Below are 23583 nucleotides of genomic sequence, written 5' to 3'. Positions count from 1 at the left end.
GACAAACACGTTCATACTGTCCTTCCCGTGATGGCTGTCGCTGTCTGCATTTACCTATATGCCTAGAATTTACAGTGCTAGGCATGTGGCTGGTGTCAGGTTCCACGAAAATATTTTTTTTCCTTTTTCTACTGTTGGCAAGCGAAAATATTTACATTAAAATTAACTGCATGCGTCCTAGGATAGAAGCAGAGTAGCGGCGCGTAAATACACTCGATGAAGCGAAGGAAGAGGGAAGTGAGTCTAAAAAAAAGGCCGCCATTAGAGCATTTTTCAGCTTGGAACAAAGACGTGGCAGACAAAAAGAAGCAAGCAAGTTCCTCAGCCTATCAATCAGGGATATCTTAGAATAAAATATTTACATTTTATTTTATAAGGAAGATCAGCTTTTTTTACTATCCTTAACCACTCTTTTCTTTTTTCCATTAGTTTATATATTTTTTAAATTATTTCATTAACCATAAATTAATAGTACCATCCTTTTATTCTAAATTAAAAGGAAATCATAATGCTCGAAGGAATAAAAAAATAACAACGACACCTACGCAATCACTTATCCTGCTGGCCCAGACAATCAAAATAATTATAAATTAAACTACAATTCTTATTTTCGTATATATAGTATATTAATACGAATAGGATGTGCTTGTCCATAACTCGTAATTCTTGGTGCTGATCCTTAAGCCTGCATATTTGACAGTCCAGATGCTAGCTACCTGCTCGAACTCGAGTCTATCATTGATGTACTTCTTACCAATACCAGGCACCAAAGGATCATCTGGGTTCGGGGATGCCAGTAGAAGCAATATGCTAGCTGTTGAATACAGCAGTCGTTGTGTTGGCTGCAGTCCGGTTGTTTTTCAATATGTCTACACAGATGCTACCCTTGTCGTTGATGTTTGGGTGGTAAATCTTGGTTAAGAAGGTTAGCTTCGGTGGCTTAAATGGATATTCTTGCGGAAAACTGACACCAAACTGAAACACACCGCCAGCATATGGGGCGAGCGGTGGCCCATGAACCGTGGCCTCCCAGTCGTACGTGTTTCCGGTGGCAATACCTGCACTGAAATATTCAGATGAATTGTCCCTTGCAATGTCACTCGACTCCTTCCTCATCCTGTTCTCCCTGATCCTCGACATTGAATCTATTTATTGATTAATTAATTGGTAGGCACTGAAAGATCAAGGATGTTGTGTATTTCACTAGCAGAAAACGAGGCTTGTGCAAGAGATGGTGAGAGAGAGAGAGAGTCCTGAATCTTATATAGGAAACATTTAGGATGGCTTATTTTTAATGCCTCACCATGCATTCATGCATGCGCAAATTAATTCTAAATGCTCCATTACAGAAGAATTAAATACCGTTTCCATGCCCATATATGTAAGTCATTAATAAAAGCACGTAAATCATAATTTATTAGAATGATCTTCTACAAACTGAATTCTTAATTCCTTCTGTCTTTAAGAAACCATCTATGTAGACTTTATCTGCACAGGGGGATTACTAGTTGCTGGCTGTCTGAAGCACACAAGCCATCCATAGATTAACCCAATACACAAGGCTCTGGAGATGCTGAAGATGCATCCTCGACGTTGTCCATCTAAATATTTTTTTAATTTTTTAAAATTTATTTTTAATTATCACATCAAAACAATAAAAAAATATATAATAAAATTTAAAAAAAAAAAAATCAATTTTTTTTTAAAACACGTAACTAGCAACATTCCCAGACATTTCAAGGGCTTGTTATGATTAGTTTCTTGAATATTTTCAGTGTGCTAAAAGGAGGATCTTGTTGTGGTAAATATATATACGAGTTGCAGAGAAATCCTGAGTAACGTATCAGCACTAGCTAGATGCGATTCATAATAAGAACATGCAAATTCTATCCTCTTTGAGATTTTTTAAGAAAAAAGTAGAAAATGAATAATAATAATTACGAAGAGATTAGAAGCATTAAGAGAGGATGGAATGGACTTCTATGATGGGTATGAAACGCCTAAACTGTCTCCTTCCTCCCTAGCAAACCTTCCAAATTTGCTTTTCCCGAAACTAAATTAAATTTCGAACAACTAATTTTAACATTCTATTTTAAAAAATAACACCACCATTCTCTCCCCTTCATTCATTTTTTTTTTTTTTTTGCATGGGAAAGGAATGGGGTTTAAATGCCTTTTCAACCACAAATCCAAGAAATCGGATTCTTCTATCAATTCGCCATCTGGGATGGCTGCTTCAATAAACGGATCCAAATCACCCTCTAGGATGGCTGCTTCGATAAACGGATCCAAATCACCCTCTGTGAGGCTAAGACCCCAAGTTGAAGAGCTTGAGCAAGTTTTCAAGAAATTCGACGTCAATGGAGACGGCAAGATCTCATCTGCTGAACTGGATTCATTCTGGAAAAAATTGGGTCATGAAGCAAGCAAAGAGGAGCTGCAAAGGATGATAACAGAATTCGATGCCGATGGTGATGGATTCATTGATTTGCAAGAATTTGTGGCGCTAAACACACAGGGGGTGGATACAAATGAGGTAATGGAGAATCTGAAGGATGCCTTTTCAGTTTATGATATTGATGGAAATGGGTCGATCTCTGCTGAAGAATTGCATAAAGTGATGGCCAGTTTGGGGGAGCCTTGTTCAATGGCTGAGTGCAGGAAGATGATTAGTGGGGTTGATAGAGATGGTGATGGGATGATTGATTTCGAGGAGTTTAAGGTGATGATGATGATGGGTGCTAGGTGGGATTCCATGGATACTCTAAGAGGAACTAGGGGTTAGAGAATTTATGGCGGTGGTGGTGGTCGGTATTGTGTTGGTGGTGATTTATGGATTCTGTTTATTTCTCGAAACAAAATCTGCAGGTTATTTTTATTTTTAATTTCTTGTTATTTTATTTTTATTGTTTTTTAATTATAAATTGGGAATTCTGTTGCTGGATAATGAATTTGTGAATATTAAAAAAAAAAACTTGATGGTGTGAAAAAAATATTGTAACAAAGGCGTGATTCATAGTGAATTTACATCTTTGCTTTTAATAAAAAAAAAAAATTGGGTGAACTAGCTTGGGGTAGAATGATCTTTCACGGGTCCATTTATCTTTCACTTGTCAAGGGATAGCTTAGTTTTTTTCTATTTTCTTTTCACAATAAATTTACTTAAATACTTTAAAAAAAAAACACATTTTTAGTTTTTTACTAATATAAAAAAAATATCTAGGTGATTGATAGTGTTTTTAAAATTAATAATAAAAATCTAGGCTCCATATTATTGATATAAATGGATTAAATAAGTTTCGATTAATTCAATAATAGAATTATATATATGAAAAAGCCTAATAAAAATAAAAAACAACAATTACTAACAGGAAAAAATAATACTTATCAATATTATAAAAAATATCATCTAAATATTATTAAATATCTTAACAATCTTATTTAATAATAAAATAAAAATTTGATGCAAAAGAATAACATTATATATATATATATATATATATATATATATATATATATATATATATAAATCAAAGCTTAATTAACAATAAATGAAGTGCAAGAATGGAAAGAAAATCAATTCTAAAATATAATAAAAAAACATGACTCAGTTAAAATGTTCAAATTCATGGTTTCGTCGTAAAATAGAGATAATCCTCCGCAAAAGAAATTGAATAAAATAATAGATATCAACTCTCAAGCAAATTAAATTATGAAAATACAAAACTAAAAAAATTAATGAAAAAACATAAAAAAATCAAGTTAACTTGAATTAACACAACTAATTTATGATTCATTAAATGAGATTGGAATACCCCAATAAAAAAAAAAAAAAAATAATGAAATTCAAAACCCAATAATCTAATGTTAGATAATAAAATTGATTTTTTTTAAATAACCTAAAAAAAATCAAAATTAAACTGAGTTACTTTTCAAAATCCTATGATATGTGTTATGAGAACATAATTATCCCGTAAAAGACAGGCAATAAAAAATCACGAAGTAAAATTTCTAATCATTCAATTTTTTTTTTGAAAAAAAAACAAATAATAATAAATGATAAAAATATGATATAAAAATTAAATGAATAAAATAATGAGGGATGTAATTAAAAAATAAAATCAACCAACTAAATGATAAAAAAATAGCAATAAAAAAACAAGAATCAAATCGGATAAAAAAAATTAAATAAAATCAAATGCTCAGGGACAAAAAAAATAACTTCCAAAAACATTAAAAGCAAAACAAATAGTAATTAAGATAATGAGAAATAAAATTGATACAAATACAAACTAATGGACAAAATTAAATTTTGAAAAGGCATACGTGAAACCTTATGAGGAGAGGGAGGGTAAAAAAAGTTCATTGGTGCCCTTATCGTGTATACTCGCCTGATTACCGGGAAAAGATGTCAAGATGCTTTTAAAGTCATTATGTGAGGTGATGTTTGGACCACTAAAAGATGCCTTACACACCACTTAAAAAAACGATGCATCTTTTCCACTCTCTAAAAAGTGTGTTATAGGTACCAATCACTTTTGATTTTTAAATAATATTTTTATTTATTAAAAACAACAAACTGCTTCTTAATCAACTCATTATAACAAAAAAAATCACGGTGAAAATATAAAAAAATCTCCCAAATTTTAATTCAAATATTTTATTTTTATTATGTTTTTTATAATGTGAGATTTTTTTTTTTGGGGAAAAAACCTAGCTGGTAGTTAAATAAATCTTACTTAAAAAAAAAATATTATTTTGAAAAGATTATTTTAAGTTTTTGTTAACAATATTAAGTAGTTTTATCTGAAACTGTTTCATGTCACTACAATCTTTTTTGACCGAGATTATTTCGCTCACGCAATGAATTCAGTAAAATAATGTCATTAACTAATTATCAAAGAAAGTCCTGTTTCATGTCAATAACCAAAACAGTGATTATCATGCTTTCCTCCTTTACCTCTGATCAAAATTAAAATAGACCACATTTATTTCAACCACTCTTAACTCAAAACGGATAATAGCTAAATAAATTAGAAATCGATGCGTTGGCACTATAATCATTCATTTTTCTCAACACGTGTGAGTGGTTTGATCAGATTTTCTTTGCCGATGGAAAGTGGATGATCAAGATTCTAGACCAGTCTAATCGAGTAAGAAATTGTTTAAATCAAACTTAATCACCTAAACCATTGATTATACTAGTTAAACCGACTGAAGGTCAATATGAATGGCAGCCTCAAATTTGAGGAGCTTAATGTGTTGGGCTCTTGGCCTCACCTTTGTGGCCCAACTATAGTGAAGACCCAAAAAAGAGCAAGATTTATTAAAATCATAAAATTTACTGGTTTAATTTTTTTTTTTTATTTTTAATTTCTTCTTCTGTCTAGTTGTACTCCGTGGGCGGCTTCACTTCAGTGTAGCAGAGCTTGAGGTTGAGGATACCAATCATGGCTGTTTCAAAGTTTGTAATGGCCTCGCTAACCAATTGCCGTCCACTAACATGCGCTGCCACGGCCACAGCCTCATCCTATCAAGAGCGTCTGGTCCCACACCCACCAGACCTGATCAAATGGGTGAGGCGCGAAGGTGGGTTCGTGCACCAGGCCATTAAAATATCCCAAGATGGAACCAATGGTCTTGGTTTGATTGCCTCTCATGATATCCCAAAAGGGTCTCAGCTTATTGTCCTTCCTGATAACATACCCTTAAAATTTGGAGCTGAAGATGGAGTTGATGAGGCACATTCTGTTTTGGTTAAACTGGCCCAAAACATTCCTGGTATGCATTTTTTTCCCTATTCGTGGGTGTCTCTGTATTTTTTGGGTGCTCGTTCTGTTTGATTTTAGAAGACTGCAAATGGGTTTTATTTGGTGGATGGGGGATTTTTGCAATTTTGCTTCATTGTGGTCCTAATAAATTTATATTAATGCTAGTATTGTAACTGTAGTGAATGTTGTATTTCATCGGCCAATATATCCTCAACCAGGATAGCTTAGAAGTCAATGAATGGATCGAAAGCTTAGTTCAAGCTTGTCAGTACAATAATAGCTTGGATATGCTTAAGTTGTTTTTTCCATATAAAACGTGGTTTGGTTTTATTATAAGCTGCTTCCTTGATGTACGGATTAAGAGCTCATGTTGAGTAAACAGGAGATATTGTTATGTACATTTTAGAGGCTCAGAATTGTGAGGCTTCCGAAAACTGAAACTCTGGACTTCTTAACCAGCATCTTCTATTTGATATCAATTTTCTGGGTGATGACTCGTGGAATGTATGTCTTTTATCTTCTGCTGTCAGTTTTTGCGAGGGAACATGTTAAATCATATGCCAAATTGATGGTGATATATTTCTGTTGGTGCTCTTTGATGGAAGGTGCTATTTTTAGTCTTCCAATAATGTGAAACCTTATATCTGTAGGATAAGGTTTTCTTTGCACAACACGAGTTTGTAACTCCATGTATTTTAAATCTGGCTGTTTACACTTTTGAACACGAGTAAATTGGACGTGTGGGAGCATTTGACAGATGAACTGTGGGCAATGAAATTGGGTTTGAAGCTTCTTCAAGAAAGAGCAAGGGTCAACTCCTTCTGGTGGCCATACATCAGCAACCTGCCGCAAACTTATAGCGTGCCCATATTTTTTCAAGGGGAGGATATAAAGAACTTGCAGTATGCTCCTCTTCTATACCAGGTATTTCCATGGATCAGCTTGAAAGTCAACGTTTTCCTCCAAAATCAGGTTGAGAATTAATGGTTGAGGTGAAACTGGAAAACTGTGCCATACATTTGAGTACATGGACCAAATTTCTGTTGATGAGTGTGATTACAAGAAATTATGTAGCTGTTCTTTTGTTTTGAAATCAGGTCAACTGATTCTAGTTATTCCTATCTATGGAGTATGGATAATCCTGAGCAGGCTACCTGGGTCTCATCATATCCTTGTCTGGACCATAAGATGGACCTTGGTTGCCGTTGTTAGCTTTGAAAATAACCACAGCTTATATTTCATCATGCCAGGTGAATAGAAGATGCAGGTTTCTTCTTGATTTTGAACAAGAAGTCAAGCGTGCTGTTGAAAACCTGAAACAAAATGATCATCCTTTTGGCAGGCAAGATGTAGATGCATCCTCTCTTGGGTGGTCAATGTCAGCAGTCTCATCCAGGGCATTTCGTTTATATGGAAAAAAGCTCCCAGATGGAACCTGCATTGATGCCCCCATGATGCTTCCTCTCATCGACATGTGCAACCATGCCTTCAATCCAAATGCACAAATTATTCAAGAACAAGATGCAGGGAGTGCAAAGATGCTTATAAAGGCAGGTTTTTCCATTTCCTTTCATTTATTTTTGACTCGCTACTAATTTGGGCCAAAAAGAAGTGATAGATCAATTATTGGTTAAAAGTCTCATGCTTTCTCAAATCAGGCTGTGGCAGAAACACCAATCAAACAAAACGATGCCATACTACTGAATTATGGTTGCTTGAACAATGATCTTTTCTTATTGGATTATGGATTTGTGATACCTTCAAACCCTTATGACTGCATTGAGCTCAAATATGATGGAGCTTTTCTGGATGCTGCAAGTGTTGCTGCTGGGGTATCTTCACCTAAGTTCTCTTCACCAGCTCCATGGCAACAACAGTTTTTATCCCAGTTAAATTTAGATGGTGAAGCTGCAAATCTCAAGGTTTGTGCTTTTCTGTGATGTTCTGACTATTTTTTCCCTCTCCATCATCCTTTTTAATGAAAGCAACAAGTATTAATTTTGTGGGTTTCTCTCAAAATAAACAACATATATTTTTGTGTAGAGCAACCTAGTGCCTTTATAAATGATCTCCAGGAATCTAGCCAAATCAAGGACTTAAAAACGCTCTCATCAATAATTAGAACGAGATGCTGTAAGGAAAAATAAGCAAACAAACTTTGAAGGCATGTGAATCTGCTGGAGACAATGGAATACTTTTCTCATTGCTCTATAGTTTATATAATAATTGGAACCCCAATACCGTTCTTGAAAAATTATTAGTATCCAGAACTGTAAGTCAGCCTAAAGGAACCCGTAAGTCATAAGCTGCCTGCAGCTTTTCAAAGTAATAATGGTGCTGAACAAAACGAGATTGGTTTTAACTGTATATACATAACAAATCAGGGTTTTTATTTTATTTTGAAATTTGAAGTAATTTGTTTGTCTTTTCCTGTTTGTCTCATTTAACAGGTGACATTAGGAGGTCAAGAATTGGTAGATGGACGGTTGTTGGCAGCCCTTAGAGTACTGCTGGCAAGTGACATGGAAATGGTGCGCAAGCATGATATGGACACTCTCAAATCTTTATCAGCTGATGCTCCTCTCGGAATTGCAAATGAAGTAGCTGCTTATCGCACCATTATTGCATTATGTGTGATCGCACTTGAGCACTTCCCTACCAAAATAATGGAAGACGAATCCTCATTGAAACAAGGTGTTTCAGCTTCCACTGAACTGGCCATCCAGTTTAGAATCCAGAAGAAATCTGTCATTATAGATGTGATGAGAGATCTAACAAGAAGAGCGAAATCACTTTTGTCCAAGGACACAATGGCTTGTCAAGGATAGTTTGTAAAAGGGAGGGGAGTCATTTTAAGTTTTAACTACGTCTTATTCGTTCTTGAGGTCATATTCCAATATAGCAATTGACAATGTATGCTACCATACGGATTGGTGACTGTCTCGTTTATTTACAAAATTCTATTTGGGATGGCGTCCGTATCTCTCCTTGATACTGAGTTGGGGGAGCGGCGGTTGTCTCTAGTTGCATTATGCTACACAAATTGAGGAAATATACATCTTTATAAGATCAATTATCATTTTTACCGAGGCTTTGTAGGGAAATGATCAATTACAGTGCAAGAGTTTCAACTCTGCGCGCTACCTCTTGAATTGGTTGAATTATTCAGCTTTCCCCGTTAAAGTGCTAATGAGCACAACTATGATTCTGCTTGCCGTAAGCCTGTAAGGGAAGAATTGGAAACAAATCACTGTACGTGCATAACTTCTTACTGCCATAAGGGCAAATTCTTTACAGATATTTCTTTTCTAATTTCCTTAGATTTGTTATGCCTGGACAGAGAAGATGTTTTTCAAGCAATAAATTCTTGATGGCAGATAGTAGAAAATGAATATGAAGGCAATAAATGTGTGGAATGGACAATAAAACTACTAAGATATTTCCAATATTTATAGTTTTTCGCTCATATTACACCCAGACAAACAAATGTTCCCAGATTACCAAGGGGTTTGAGTGATCAAGATGGAGATCACCTTGTATCAGAACCAAATGGTTAATGCAGGGACAAACAATGTCTATAATATTGTGAAGATAAAAAATGTACTTCTGCTCTGATCTGAGCATAGGAAAATGAAAAGCCGATTCTCATAGAGTTGATTATGGTCGTTTTAAGGTAGATAAAGCCTACAGCTCTGGCCTTTGGTGCTAAAGTCTTGACTCGAAAGGTTGGCAGGGCTTCGATCCTTTTGTAGAGCTAACTCAAAATTGGTTTCCACTTGTTATTCTAACGAGAGAAATCTGACTAATGATCTTAACGAAGAGAAAGGTTAGGTATGTGGCAATCTAATATTCTGTCCAGTCTTGAATACTATCTAAGAATGAAACAAAAGTGCTGGTTTAATCCGTCAGAAAATTGCTATTAAAAGAGCTGTAGAATAACCATGAAAATAAGAGAGAAAAAAAAAAGAAGAAAAAAAGAAAGCAGAGCAAAGAAAAGAAGCACGGATCAGGAAATCAAAGCTTTCCTGCAGGTCCTTATAGCCTTGTCCTACATCATAAAAGAAATGTACAACTGCTGGTTGCGTGACAAAATTCAAGCCATACACGAAGAAGTGGTTTTGTTATTTAGATTGCTAGACCTGATTAATACTAGCTTCCTGCATGCTTAGCTCCTGATCTTCCATATTTTTGTTGTTATTCTGGTGAATTCTCTGCTACAACTTAGTTGCCTACTGAGATGGGTCTCTCAGCTAGACCTAGTGGTGAACGCGATCGCTGCCTGTTGATCCTGCATTTTACAACCCCTCTCACCTCTAGCTGCTGTAGAGATGGATGCTTGATCTTGTCAAATTCTTGCCTGATCTTTATAACCTGACTGTGAATTGGAAACCCCACATATCCATGATCTCCATCTCCATTTCTGCCTCTGCTGTCCTCGTTGCAGCTATTGTTCTCCATTTGGAAGTGGCCAAATCTTCTTTACAGAAATCACGCTATAGGCCTTGTATGCCTGCCTTACCTAAGAGTGTTTGACGTGTAGACAAGCACACACACACACACACACATATATAGGGAGAGAGAGAAAAGAAAACACGATTGCTTCACGAATACCTAATTAATATTGCTGAAAGGAAAGAGGTGGAAGAAGGGCATTGGGTTCTCCGCATTTCGACTCTTTCGAAACCGAGTCAACAATGATTGTATAAATGGCCGTGTTCTTTTATTTGCTAGGTGACAACTGCTAAAATAGGATAGGTGGCTGCTGAACCGCTTTCTTTCACATCACAGAAGTGGAGGAAGTTTCCTAGTTTCTTTGGCCGTTGCCTGCATTAATCTGAAAATTTTTAATCTCCGACTCAGGATTACTTCAGCAAGAGAGAAGCTGATGGTTTTTCGATTTTCAACCATTCAAAACTTAATCCTTTCATCTCTAGAATAACCATCTCGATGTTTTAAGCGAAAAGTTTTTAAAACTTGAAATTGCATAATTCCAATAGCTCAATCTCTAACTCGTGCTAGGATTTATTTCAAATTAGTTTATTTTATTGATCTAGATTAATTTCAATTTCATTTGTTTTAAAAAATATTATTTTATTAAAAAATTAAAATATTATTATTTTAAAATTAATCCAGCAAGTGACCCTGGCTGAGTTTATAATCATGGCTCATATACATTTTCCTTAAATTATAATTTAATTAGTTTGATAGTTTGGTTATTAAATGTATTATGATATCGTGTTAAATAATCCTTACAATTATTTTATATTAACTTTTTAACATTTTAAACAATTTAAAGCTTTTAATCTTGGAAACCCCAATCGCACAAAATACATTCCTTCAATTTTTAAACACGTTTTAGGCTTTCTGATTAGTTACAAAAATCCCCGCAAAATTTAAGACGCAAACCTGAGAATTGCTGTCCCAGTACGCCTTGTCTTCTCCATTCAAAGTGTTAATTAAGAGTTCTCATCTTCCAATGATTTAGGAGGTGTAAATGGTAAGAATTAGAGATTAAAAAATTTGTTTTTTTTTATTTTAATTTTAAACCTTGTAATTAATAATATAATATTACTGGAAACTTATATAATTATTAATTTAAAAGTATGTAAAATTAGTTAAAATATACACAAGTTAATCCAAACATCAACATTAATAATAATAATAATAAAAAAAAACTTTTATCTTCAATCTGCTATATCAAAGATCATTAATTAGCCCTTGCCAATGAAATTAATGGCAGGTTCTCTTCCATTTTCCATTGTGACGAAATTATAAATAATTATATAATAGACCATCCTAAAACCAATATCTGGATATTAAAATATATGTAATTATTTTTATTTAATTTGGTAATTTATACCAGCTTAATTACGTGATGAAAAACATGGTAATAATGTCCTCTCCATGAACGCGTATCGCATGTTTTTTTTTTTTTTTACTTAGGGGCAGGAGAAATGCCTTTTGAGTCCAAGATAAGGGGAAAAGGACCTAAAGTATCCTAAGCAAAATCGAATAGAGACTGTCCTAAGCTCCTAATTAAGTAATATAATTGCCAGTTGCCGCCTGCTAAAAACGTGATACACACCTCTTGATCGTGTGAAACATGTGTCAGCAGAAATACTTTCGAATATGATTTAATTTTAAGTTTGATTGCTCCTTGTTCCGGTGTCTGAAAACACTTGAAAATTATATTTTTATAAAAAAAATACTTTAAAAAATAACAACAATTACATTCTCAAAAATACTTAATTACGCCGTAATTGGACGGTTAATTTTACAGAATGCTGATCATGGTCGGCGCTCTAATCAGTAATCTTCCACGTGAAGACTAGATGACTTCTTAATTCACACACAAGAACTTAAAAAAAAAACAAATATTCATGAATTTAATATAAAAGCTAAGTGCATAATTAAGATGGATATAAATCAGCATTACGCACGTCAATAATTAATTACTCATATTCCCTGGGCCCTGGACAATTTCATTAGGTTTCTTAACACTTTTTATTCGTATTTTTATTTTTACGTAAAAGGGAAAGGGAATAAAGAAAGATGACAATTGATCAAGCAAACCTGCTGTATACATGTCTTGTCGCAGCTTCAAATTAATAGGTACATTTCAATTTAACCGTTTTTTTTTCCTTGCCACAGATATTATTAAATTTCATTTAGTAATATATATATGAAGATCAACATATTTCAACCTTAACATATAGTTTTCATTATGATGGATATATTTATATTTATAATGGGTTGATGATCGTATTAGAAGTAACCTAACTTGAGTTGAAAAAAGAAGAAGTAGGAGGAGAATCTTTGATTGAGAAAGGTTGTCAAGACATGCTTGAGAAAGCGGTAAAGAATTGAAAGTTTCTTGAACTTTATAGCTAGATGATGGTGCAGTACTATATGATATTGACAAGATTGAAAGAAAATGAGCAAACTAAGCGAAGTAACTCCTCACTACTGCCAACTTTCTTCAAGAGGTTGCTTCGCATTGCAGCTCCCATGCGTGAAAATGAAGCTTCGTGCACGGCCCACTCAATTTTTCTGAGTCTTGACATGAAAGTGATGGCTAGCTAATGTAGCCGATTTCCTTCTTTTCTTTTTTCTTCTTCCAGCGGAGAAGACACCCGAGCCATGAGTAGCTTGCTCTAGCAATGACGAATTCAGACACCGAGTTTTGGAGGGCTAGAATGTAATAATATTCTTATTTTCAGGTGGCTGTTTCACTACTTGTTTGATTTTGAATTTCTTTACATTTGTCCGACGACAGAAACCTCTTTTCGTTGTCGATTGCACTTTTAAGGCGACTGTAATTTTACTCCAGACGTAGGATTTTGTCGAAGATTTTAATTTATTGTTTGATCAGTAACAGACACCATTAATTGTGCTTTTGTTGAAGAAGCACAAGGCTCCCCAAATTAATAATAATCCATGCCAATTGGTTGGAGTTTTTTTTAGTTATTATCCCGCAATCTACTGTGAATCCGGATTCCGTGTTCGTAAATTGGGCTGGCCCTGTTTCCTGGGGAGAAAACTAGGGAACAAGCCTTGTAACATGGGATCAGTGTTTAATCTTTGGGCTTTAAGGTATTCCTATTTCTTCTACTCACCAAAAAGGGAGCTCTTGGGCTTTTCTTTCTTATGCAAAAAATAATTTTATATTTTTTATAGCTATAGTGGAACCAGGTAAAAAAGCCCTGGGCTTGGTCTTTCAGCGTGGTATAGGCCATCTTAATGCTCTCTAGCTCGGTCTTCAAGATAGTATTTTCTCATTGCAGTCGTTTGAAGGCACTTTAATTTTTTTTGTTCACAGCCAAGACCGCCTTTACACAATCCTTTTCAATCGCCCAACGCTTCCGAGAATAAGTGCCATTATAAAGGTCCTTACATTAAAAATCATTTAGCTAGTTAAAGCCATATAACAATGAAAGCTTTCATCATACATTACAAGGATATATGATGGGATGGTGAGGATCCTCTCCAGTGTTCTCACCGCCTCAAGGCTAGCCTTCCCGAGGCTCGTTCTTTTTCTAACCATAGCTTTTATGAATTGTCTCTCCTAACCCATCAGAGTTGGAAAACCAAACGGATTACAACTTAAAGCCAAGTTAGAGAAAAAAACCTTGAACTTTTTAGCACAAGTTTCAGTGGAGTTCCCAGCTGCTGCTTTCTTAGCTAGCAATACAGGAAATTTAGGCACAAAGAACACCTTTGTAAGAGCCTCTATCAATGGGATTGGAGTATGGGTTTTCATCGGGGTATAGATTTTTCTCTTCTTGAAGCAGATGGCTACACCCTACAATCACTACAAGGGAGGTCATGTTTACTTCTTCTCGAGACAAAGGATGTCAAGTTTACTTCTTCCCGAAACAAGGGAAGATCATGACTCTTAGCTTCGGGAGGAGGGGGTTATAGCCCTTACTGTTGTCTTTATGGAGGTAGAGCCCTTAAGAATAAGGATTTTGTTTCCTGAGGGACATGTTCTCTCGGTAAAGAAAAGCCACCTAGGCATAAAGACCCTAATAGTTCTGTATGAAACATATAAATTCTCTTAGAAAAGGTAAAATAGCTCTTATTTACTAGTGGTAGGATATTTTCAAAATCTTTGCGTAACGCACAAGGATTTGGGAGGCTATTGATGGATTAATACTATTTTTTTTTTCTAAGTCCTTCATTTTGAACAAATAAACAAAATTTAGGATGATAACTTATCATCTCTAAACTCACCCAAGTGTTGATCCTATATATATATATGGTTTTGAAAAACTATCAAACCCACAATTTCAAGACTTAACTAAGCATTGAGCCCAAACTTGTGTGGATTTCATGAACCACCAAACCCACAATTCCTGGGCTCAACCAAGCGCTGAGCCCACACATATGTGAGTCTAACAAACTGCCAAACTTATAGTTATAGATATTTTACTTTAATGTGTTAAATATATTTTACCTAAAAAGACAAAGTTATTAATATGTGAAGCTTTTCTCCTTTCATGAAAGGGAGGACCTTATGGATTATAAAAGTAATTGGTGTAACCTTTAATAGGTAAGTTTGATTTTTCTCTATTATGAATGATATATATGTAATTCTAGGGATTTTTTTTTTTCTAAAAATGAACTATTTTTTCTCTTATATAATATTGACTTAATCATTAAAGAGTATCAAAACTCTAAAGAGAGGATTCTTTGTAGTTATTAAGCATAATTCATCAGTCATTTTTTCAAGAAAATATAAGCTGAATTGCCAGAACCAGGAAATTAATAATCTTATCACACGTCTTGGCTTGACCTTTAAGCCCATAAAATAAAATCAGACTTCATCAGCATGAGATCAAGGGCAATAATTACCAATAAAAGTTAATAAAAATTATCATTTTTTAAACTTCAACTTGTCTGAATAAATTATTTTTAAATCTGTGTAACTTGCTAATGAATTTGATTTTTGTTGAACTAAGTTGTAATTTATTTTTAAATGATAAGCTTCGGCATGTATCATAGAGAAAACAAAATATCACTAATTAACTCTATTATTGCGAATAGGAAGGGAGGAAAACTCATATTTGATTTACTTAGGAAAAGTAATGAAGAAAATTGGGTTTGATAAAGGAAAAGATAATGGCAATACACACATATAATTAATTAATCCATCTAGAAAAAGCCCAAAAATAAACAGGCAAAAGAAAATTAAGAAGAGGTGACCTAACAACCATGCATTACAATGAAAGGTATCTTGGATAAATTCAAGAGGAAATTATAATCCTCTATCAATTATTTAGTTGGAAGAATCTTTCAACTTTTCAAGCTATTTTATATTTGTATAGGTTTGAAGATAATACAGTAAGAAGATAGAAGAAAGGGAATAAATTCCCATGCAGTGGGCGGGGCATGCATGCTTTTTTTCCACTATATGTGAGTCCGACCAATTCAACTTACACGACTCACTGGATTTTTTTTAGGGTGACATATCTTGTTTAAGTATTTTGCTCCGTTTGTTATATGGGGTTTTGATCTTTAACCATTATTTGTAATATTGAAAGTAGTGGAGCACATTAAAAAAAATAAATAAAAAAGATAGATAGATTTGGCTTCTTTAACAAAATTTATTTGTATTGAAGAGTAGATGTAACAGGGTATATATCTTAAAAAATTTATTTGTTGAATTGTTAAAAAATTATATAAATTATATTTTAAAATTTTATTTAGTAGCTTAAATTATTAAGTTAAGATGATTATTTTATATATTATTTTTAATGATGATATACTTAAATTGCTAATTAGTGAAAATCATTCATGTAGGAGTGAATTATAGAATTGAATTGGTTGAAGATTGAATTGTATAAATGAAACGTGTTAATTTAAACGCATTATAATTACGGAACCCTTGAAATTTCTAATATAAGAAAAATAGAAGAGAAAATTATCTCAATTTCCGGTCTACCGGTCAATATTATTTATAATCTAGGAAAAATAAAAGAGAAAATTGTCTTATTGTCTACCGGTCACTAAGGGACCAGAACACAAAAATTGATTTTTTCGTCTCGTTTTTGATAAATGAAATAGAAGTTACTTGTAAGTAAAGGAGATTAAGACGCAGATAGATGAGCGACTCGTGGTAGCGGTATTACAGTGGTGAATTGAATCCCATGAGACTGATGTCGGCTGGCTTGATAATTAATTTAGAGCTTATCGAATTGTGGGACTTTACCCCCCCCCCCCTCTCCATCTGTTGAGAAAGTGTTTGGTATTGTAATAATTTTTATTATTATAATTTAAAAAAAAAATTTAATTATGGTTGGTTTGATATTTATATATGTTCAGTTAAAACTGTGGTTAAAACTGAAATTAAATAAAAAATAATTTAATATATTTAGTTGGAAATACTTTTTAAATTGAGGTTATATATATATATGATTTTATATTTAAATATTGTAGATTTAACTACTATTATTATTATATTATAAAATAAATAATATTTTTTATTATTCTATTAAACTATTACAATTTCATTACTTACAAAAATTCATCCGATAAAGATTACAGTTTTCATAATTTTTTGAACGTGCAATAAAATAAAAAAAATATCATCAAGAATAAAATTAAGATTACAGTGCGAGTGAATTTAATTCACTCTATACTAGTTTTTCAAGGAAAAAATTATTGTTCCTGTGAACATGAATGTGCAAGTGAATTTAATTCATTGCCCTAGTTTTTTTTTTAAATGTTGTTAACTTCAAAAAAAAAAAAAAATAGTGCAGTACTGTTGCAGTGTTTAGTTTATTGCATAGAAAAAAAAAAAAACCAAAAACTGCTTTGATTTTACCTGCCTTTTAAACACGAAATGCAGTGAACCCCATTAAAGAACTTTAAAAGGCGTGGGGAAAGTACTGTAGCTTCCCCACGCCTTTTAATTTATACTTAATATAATAATAATTATTATTATATATAATAATTATTATTATTATTATAATTATATTATTATATTATAATATTTTTTTTCTCTTCTATAGCATTTTTTTTCTGTTTTTTTTCCTGCTTTTTTTTTTTTTCTGTAGCCTTTTTTTCTCCTTTTTTTTTCATTTGTTTTTTTTTCTGGAGCTTTTGCTTTTTCCCACTTTTGTTTCTTCTTCATTTTTTTTACATGTTTTTTTTTTTTACCCAAAATTGACTTCTTTTTTTTTTTTAATTTTTTTTCAAAATTATCTTTACTAATTTTTTTAAAAATATTGAGATGGTTGAAAATTTAACTATGTAGTTTTTTTCTTTAAAAACATTATGGATTGCTATAATATTTTCATACATTGTTTTTTTTTTTTTTTATGATTTATTTATTCTTTTTCTTTTTCAAAATGATCTTTGTAGATTTTATTTTTTATATATATTAAGTTGGTTGAGAATTTAGCTTTGTAGTTTTTTTTTTTTTTTTAAAAAAAACAATATGGATTGCTACAGTATTTTCCCCTTCATTGTTTTTGTTTTGCTACAGTGTTTCCCCCACATATTTTTTTAAAAAATTATCTTTATCGAATTTATTTTTTCAATATAGCTTTAGCTTTCCCCACATGTTTTTTTTATTTTTTTTATTTTTTTTTTTTCAAAAATTGTCATTTTTTACATATTTTTTTTTTGTTTTGTTTTTTTTAGAAATTATTTTTGTTGATTTTATTTTTTTTGCTATTGAGCTGGTTGAAATTTTAGTTTTTTTGGTTTTTTCTTTTAAAACATTGTAGCTTTCCCTGCGTGTTTTTTTTCTCGCTTTTGTTTCTTTTTTTTTATATGTTTTTTTTTTCATTTTTTTTACCCAAATTGAATTTAAAAAAAAAAAAATAGTCTTTGTCAGTTTGTTTTTTATATTGAGCTGGTTGAGAACTTAGCTTTGTAGCTTTTTTTTAAAAAAAAAAAAAAAAAAACACTATGGATTGCTACAGTGTTTCCCTTACATGGTTTTTTGTTTGTCTACAGTGTTCCCCCCACATGTTTTTTTTTTTTTAAATTATCTTTTTTTGTCGAATTTATTTTTTTTAATATTGAGTTGGTTGAGAATTTAGCTTTAGCTTTAGCTTTAGCTTTAGCTTTAGCTTTAGCTTTTAGCTTTAGCTTTCCCCACGTTTTTTTTTTTTGTTTTTTTAAATTTTTCCCAAAATTGTCTTTCTTCTTTATATTTTTTTTTCATAATTATTTTTGTTGATTTTATTTTTTTACTATTGAGCTGATTGATAATTTAGTTTTTTAATTTTTTTTCTTTAAAACACTAGATTGCTGCAGTGTTTCTCTACATGATTTTTATTAAATAATTTTTTTTTCAAAATTATCTTTGTCGATTTTATTTTTTTTTTATATTAAGCTGATTGAAAATTTAGCTTTGTAGTTATTTAAAAACACTGTAGATTACTATAGTGTTTTCCACATGATTTTTGCCTTGCTACGGTGTTTCCCCACATATTTTTTTTGTCAATGTTTTTTTCCAAATATGTTTTTGTCAAATTTATTTTTTTCATACTGAACCGGCTAACAATTTAGTTTTTTTCCCTTAAAACATCATTGATTGCTACAGTGTTTTCCCATATAACTTTTTTTTGCTATGTTTTTTTTTAAATGGTCTTTGTCGTTTTTATTGTTTTTTGATATTGAGCTGGTTAAAAATTAAAACTGTTAGATTTTCTCATGAAACACTTTAGATTGTTATAGTGTTTCCTTGGATGTTTTTTTTTCCTTTCGTTTTTTTTTTTTATATTTGTCAAAATTATCTTTATTGATTTTTTTTTTTTAATATTGAGCTGGTTGAGAATTATAGTTGTATATTTCCTCACAAAACACTATAGATTGCTACAATGTTTTCTTAAATGATTTTAATATTTAGCTGGTTGAAAATTTAGCTTTAACTTTCCCCACATGTTTTTTTTTTCATTTTTTTATTATTATTTTTTTGCTTTTTTTTTCTTCCAAAATTGTCATCTTCTTTTTTTCATTTTTTGTGTTTTTTTTATAATTTTTTTTGTCGATTTTTTTTTTTAATATTGAGCTGGTTAAGAATATAGCTTTGTAGTTTTTTTCCTTTAAAATATTGGTGGATGGTAACATTTTTTTATATGATTTTTTTCACAAATCCACAATAATGCACAAGCATGCACGAGCCCCGCATCGCGCGGGCATGTCACGCCTTTACTAATATATTTACTTATTAATATATTATATTATAATGATAAATATAAATATTATTATATTGTATTGTATTGTACTATATTATATAACTATTTTTTCCTTTTTTTTCTTTTTAATTTTTTTTAATGAATTTTTTTGTTTAATTTAGTTTGTTAATGTTATTTTATTTATTTTATTTAGTTATCAGATTTTTTTCATGATACGGATCTCGGGTTTGATGAGTTAGCCTGATTTGACAAATTATTTTTTTCATTTAGTTTAGTTTGTTAAAGTTAATTTTCTTTCTATTTAATTATCAGACTTTCATACTTTCATGACATGTGTCCTAGGCTTAACGGGTTAACTTGGTTTGATAGGTTAACCCAGTTAATTCTGGGTAAACCCATCATTTGTTTTTCTATTTAGTTATCAAACTTTCATGATGTGAATCTCAGGTTTTACGGGATAACCTGGTTTAAAGGGTCAACTCAATTAATTCAGTTTTTTTTTAATCAATCTATTTAATTATCACACTTTTATGACACGACCTTATATTTAGACCCACATCCAATATTCTTGGGTTCAATGTTGCAGCCAGACTCACTTAAACTTGGGTCATGCAAGTTTAATTTTATTATTAGTATTATAAATATTACTTTTAGGTCAAACGTTGCAACCAAACCCAAGTTTCTTGGGTATAACTTTGTAGAAAAATCCAAGATTTTTAAATTTTTATTTGTTTTAATATTTTTTATGCAAAAAAAATGACCCGCGGCATCGCGCGGGTCAAGTGTCTAGTAAATAATAAATAGCGTTTGTTACTTCACCAAATAATTGTTTGCTGTGATTTATTTCAAAACCAGACCACTTAAACAACAAACAGCCACTTAAAAATAGATTCCAAGTATGCCGCATGGGATCCTTTACGGTTACTATCAGATGTAAATAATCTGGTTTTATTTTAGGTCATCTTTGGAGACTCTGCATAGTCAGGAAATTTATATTTATAATTTTATATAGTATATGAGGTGCCTACTAGTTCTCGTGGTAATTGGCTGCCAAGGGTTCTTAATGATGCTGGACAAGTAAATATTTAAACTATTGGAGTAAAATTTTTTGTTTTCACATTTGATTCCCAACATTGATTTTAAAAAAAAAATTATTTAGAGAATTTTATAATACACAAAAAAATTTATTTAGAGAATTTTATATAAACTAATTGATACAGAACAATTAAATGCAAATGCATATTATAAATTAAGACAAATGATGATAATTAATTTTAAATATTACGATGGATGCAACCACCGCGAGATATGAAAGTTACCATTACGTAACTATCGTTATATATAGCTACGATCGATGCATCCAAAATGCTCCGTTGCATGACAAGATATGGGTTGTAATGTAACTAAAAGCAAAATGCTGTTTATATATGTGAATAGAAAAAAATTACAATTTTTTTCACGTGTACACATCCAAAATTAAATAGTACACACACACACATATAGACATATGAGACTATGATCACGTTCATGTCCACCAAGGATAGTAAATGGGTAAATGAGTGTGCAGCTTCATTGTTTTATATGGAGCTTCATTGTTTTATATTATCATTGAAGCTTCTCTTTGCTTTTTTTTTTTTTTTTTTTTTCATTTGCCCCCCTCTCTGATTGTTTTTCCATTCCCCTCCTTTTTCTTATTATTTCAATTTTCATTTTTTCTCTCAAATTCATCCTCTTATTCTTCTTAATAGTTGCCTAATTGCTTTTAGATTAACCAAGTTTAATGAATCATATTAATATAACTTCCATGTAATTTAATATTTTTGGGCTAAACAAAAAGTCGGGTCAAAATATTTCAATATCATAATTTTTTTTAAAAAATTTATTCTTAAATTTTTCTTACTTGTAAACCAAGTTATCTTTGGACTTGTAAAGTTGATAGGTCAAATCAGAGCAATTTTCATATAGTTTACTTTTAAACTCATGTTAAATAAAAAGTTAGACTGAAAAGTTTTTTTATGTTAATTTGATTTTTTTTCTCAAATCCATCTTTAAATTTTTTTTATTGATTGACCAAGATATCTTTGAACTGGTCAAGTGAATTAGATCATACCGGGACAATTTCTACATGTTTTTATTTTAAACTTAGATTATATAAGATGTTAAATCAAGAGGATTTAAAATTGATTTCAATTAATTTTTACCCAACTTGCAACGTAGATCAGTAAACTAGTTATTTTAAAGATTATAGGTCTAAAAGCTTTTCATGTCAATTAATTGTTTAAAAATAATTTTGAAGGTAATATATGCTATTACCATGTCTTTAGGTGTGTTTAAATATATTTTTCAAAGAAAACCGAACCGTAAAAAAATAAGATTTCGAGTGCTTATGATGCCGATGGGACGAGGGAATTCAGCACAAATGCCAGATCCCAACGATTAACCAAAGAATGCTGCGGTGTTACATCCTCCTTTCATTCTACTCGGGCTTGCACAGTAGCCTAGGTCTGTGTGGCTATTTTTTTATCGTTTATTTTCATTTGCTTCCCTTTTTCTTTTTTTAATTTTCCAACGTTTATTTAATTTGGAAGTGAGTCCTCATGAAGTTTCTTGATTTCGCTCTTCCATCAAGATTTTGGCTATAGCTGGTGGAGGCGTCATTAATGGAAAAGAAATTAGTAATATATATTAGTAGCAGAAAAGTAACGAAGAAACCACACGTGTTTGTTTTGGGCCACAAACACATGTTCTTCTTTGTTTGGATGCTCTATATATGGTCAAATTCAAAAAAGATCAACAACCCCCCCCCACCCCCCCCCCCCCTCTCTCTCTCTCTCTCTATATATATATATATAACAATTGGCATTTTTCATTCAAGAGTGAACTCCTTTCTCGTATGTGACATCTCCTAGGGCATACATACATATATGTATATATGTATGTATGTATGTATATGTAGAGAGGGGGGGCTCTTCCATTATATCGTCAGCGTAGTATTAAATGTATGTATGTATGTATATGTATATGACACATAATGATATGTGTCATCATATTAAATAGATTTAATATGGGAATGCCCCTTGAAAGAGTAATAAACCGCAAGATAAAGATTTTCAATGCACTTAAAGCTATTTTCAGAAGAAAAAAAGGCCATTAATTTCAAGCAGGAGATCCACTAAATCTATGAAACTAATATTTATTAAATCCAAGAATATTTAATGAACACTAATTACTTTTTTTCATTTGTATCCGTCCATACAGTGCACTGTTTCTGCGTGCAGTTATTGCACATAGAATAAATATAAAAATATATATTAATAGTAAAATATTATAGAATACTTCACTTACTATAAGATCTTAATTAGTTTTTGGATCAACTCAAATTAATTTAACTATCAAATTCCTACATGAGCATAAAAGTAATATAAAAGACGTTTGAGAATGCATCACTCATCACAAAATTTAAGTGTTTTGAATGTAACTCAAATTTAACTATTTAATTATAAGATATTTTTCACAAACACCATATATATAGATTCAAAAAATGCTACGTGGATTTATTATTTCCCTCCAATATTTACTAATTAATGAATCTATTTAAATAGGAAAAAAAAATAAAAATGAATATTTTGAATGTGCGTAAATTTCTTTAAATAATTAACACACCATAAATCTTTATTTTTATATGGTTTAGTTATGACCAATTATTTAAATTATTGCATGTGCATCTATAACAATACTTTGCACTCAAATCACCGACGTCGATCCCAGATGTAACTTATTTCATTCTATATATTATATATATATATATATATATAGAAGTGTGCATGTCTTTTTAAAACTTGGAGGTTATAACGTGACATATATAGCTAAATTATTTTGTCCCCTTTTACAAGAGGTTAGTTTGATATGATCAGGATCGCCTGCAACTCTTGCAATATTCAGGAAGGTAAATAAAAAGTCATGCTTAAGCCTTGATGCAAAAAACTAAGTATCAAGTGACAAATTATTCAAGGCTAGCCTGACATGCATGCATACTACTATATATATGAAGCAGGGAATAAAAATAATAATAATAATAAAAAAACACAGAAGCAATTAGGAAGGGGAGGAGACTTGGGAGAGTAAAAAAACAGTGAAGAAGGAAAGAGGAAAAGAAAAGA

At 31.6% G+C, this 23583-nt stretch overlaps 4 protein-coding genes across 4 annotated transcripts; 2 read left to right on the top strand and 2 right to left on the bottom strand.

Moving 5' to 3' along the window:
* Positions 1 to 810: 810 nt before the first annotated feature.
* On the bottom strand, positions 811 to 1140 carry LOC118053130 (ubiquitin-conjugating enzyme E2 4-like). The gene has a single exon (XM_073410904.1). It carries the CDS (start codon positions 1138 to 1140, stop codon positions 811 to 813), a length of 330 nt encoding a protein of 109 aa, XP_073267005.1.
* Positions 1141 to 1979: 839 nt separating this feature from the next.
* Positions 1980 to 3054, top strand: LOC118054240 (probable calcium-binding protein CML25). Its single transcript, XM_035065736.2, has one exon. It carries the CDS (start codon positions 2159 to 2161, stop codon positions 2783 to 2785), a length of 627 nt encoding a protein of 208 aa, XP_034921627.1. The 5' UTR covers positions 1980 to 2158; the 3' UTR covers positions 2786 to 3054.
* A 2336-nt stretch (positions 3055 to 5390) lies between these two features.
* On the top strand, positions 5391 to 8858 carry LOC118054223 (uncharacterized). The gene is made up of 5 exons (XM_035065710.2): positions 5391 to 5781; positions 6529 to 6695; positions 7022 to 7321; positions 7430 to 7693; positions 8222 to 8858. The coding sequence occupies exons 1-5, from the start codon at positions 5451 to 5453 to the stop codon at positions 8597 to 8599; spliced, it is 1440 nt and encodes a 479-aa protein (XP_034921601.1). The 5' UTR covers positions 5391 to 5450; the 3' UTR covers positions 8600 to 8858.
* A 904-nt stretch (positions 8859 to 9762) lies between these two features.
* LOC118054231 (uncharacterized) lies at positions 9763 to 10467 on the bottom strand. Its single transcript, XM_035065723.2, has one exon. The coding sequence runs from the start codon at positions 10227 to 10229 to the stop codon at positions 9993 to 9995; it is 237 nt and encodes a 78-aa protein (XP_034921614.1). The 5' UTR covers positions 10230 to 10467; the 3' UTR covers positions 9763 to 9992.
* Between the last annotated feature and the right edge of the window lie 13116 nt (positions 10468 to 23583).

This window comes from Populus alba, chromosome 8, assembly GCF_005239225.2.
Source record: "Populus alba chromosome 8, ASM523922v2, whole genome shotgun sequence".
In the NCBI taxonomy this organism is placed as follows: Eukaryota; Viridiplantae; Streptophyta; class Magnoliopsida; order Malpighiales; family Salicaceae; genus Populus; species Populus alba.
The sequence above is the reverse complement of the archived record's forward strand: the minus strand, read 5'-3'. Positions and strand labels throughout refer to the sequence as shown.

Bases quoted from the DNA above. Each gene is read 5' to 3' on its own strand.
- LOC118053130 (XM_073410904.1), bottom strand. From the start codon at position 1,140: ATGTCGAGGATCAGGGAGAACAGGATGAGGAAGGAGTCGAGTGACATT.
- LOC118054240 (XM_035065736.2), top strand. From the start codon at position 2,159: ATGGGGTTTAAATGCCTTTTCAACCACAAATCCAAGAAATCGGATTCT.
- LOC118054223 (XM_035065710.2), top strand. From the start codon at position 5,451: ATGGCTGTTTCAAAGTTTGTAATGGCCTCGCTAACCAATTGCCGTCCA. The intron at 6,696-7,021 runs GTATTTCCATGG...TCATCATGCCAG, and splicing joins ATGCTCCTCTTCTATACCAG to GTGAATAGAAGATGCAGGTT. The intron at 7,322-7,429 runs GCAGGTTTTTCC...TTCTCAAATCAG, and splicing joins GTGCAAAGATGCTTATAAAG to GCTGTGGCAGAAACACCAAT.
- LOC118054231 (XM_035065723.2), bottom strand. From the start codon at position 10,229: ATGGAGAACAATAGCTGCAACGAGGACAGCAGAGGCAGAAATGGAGAT.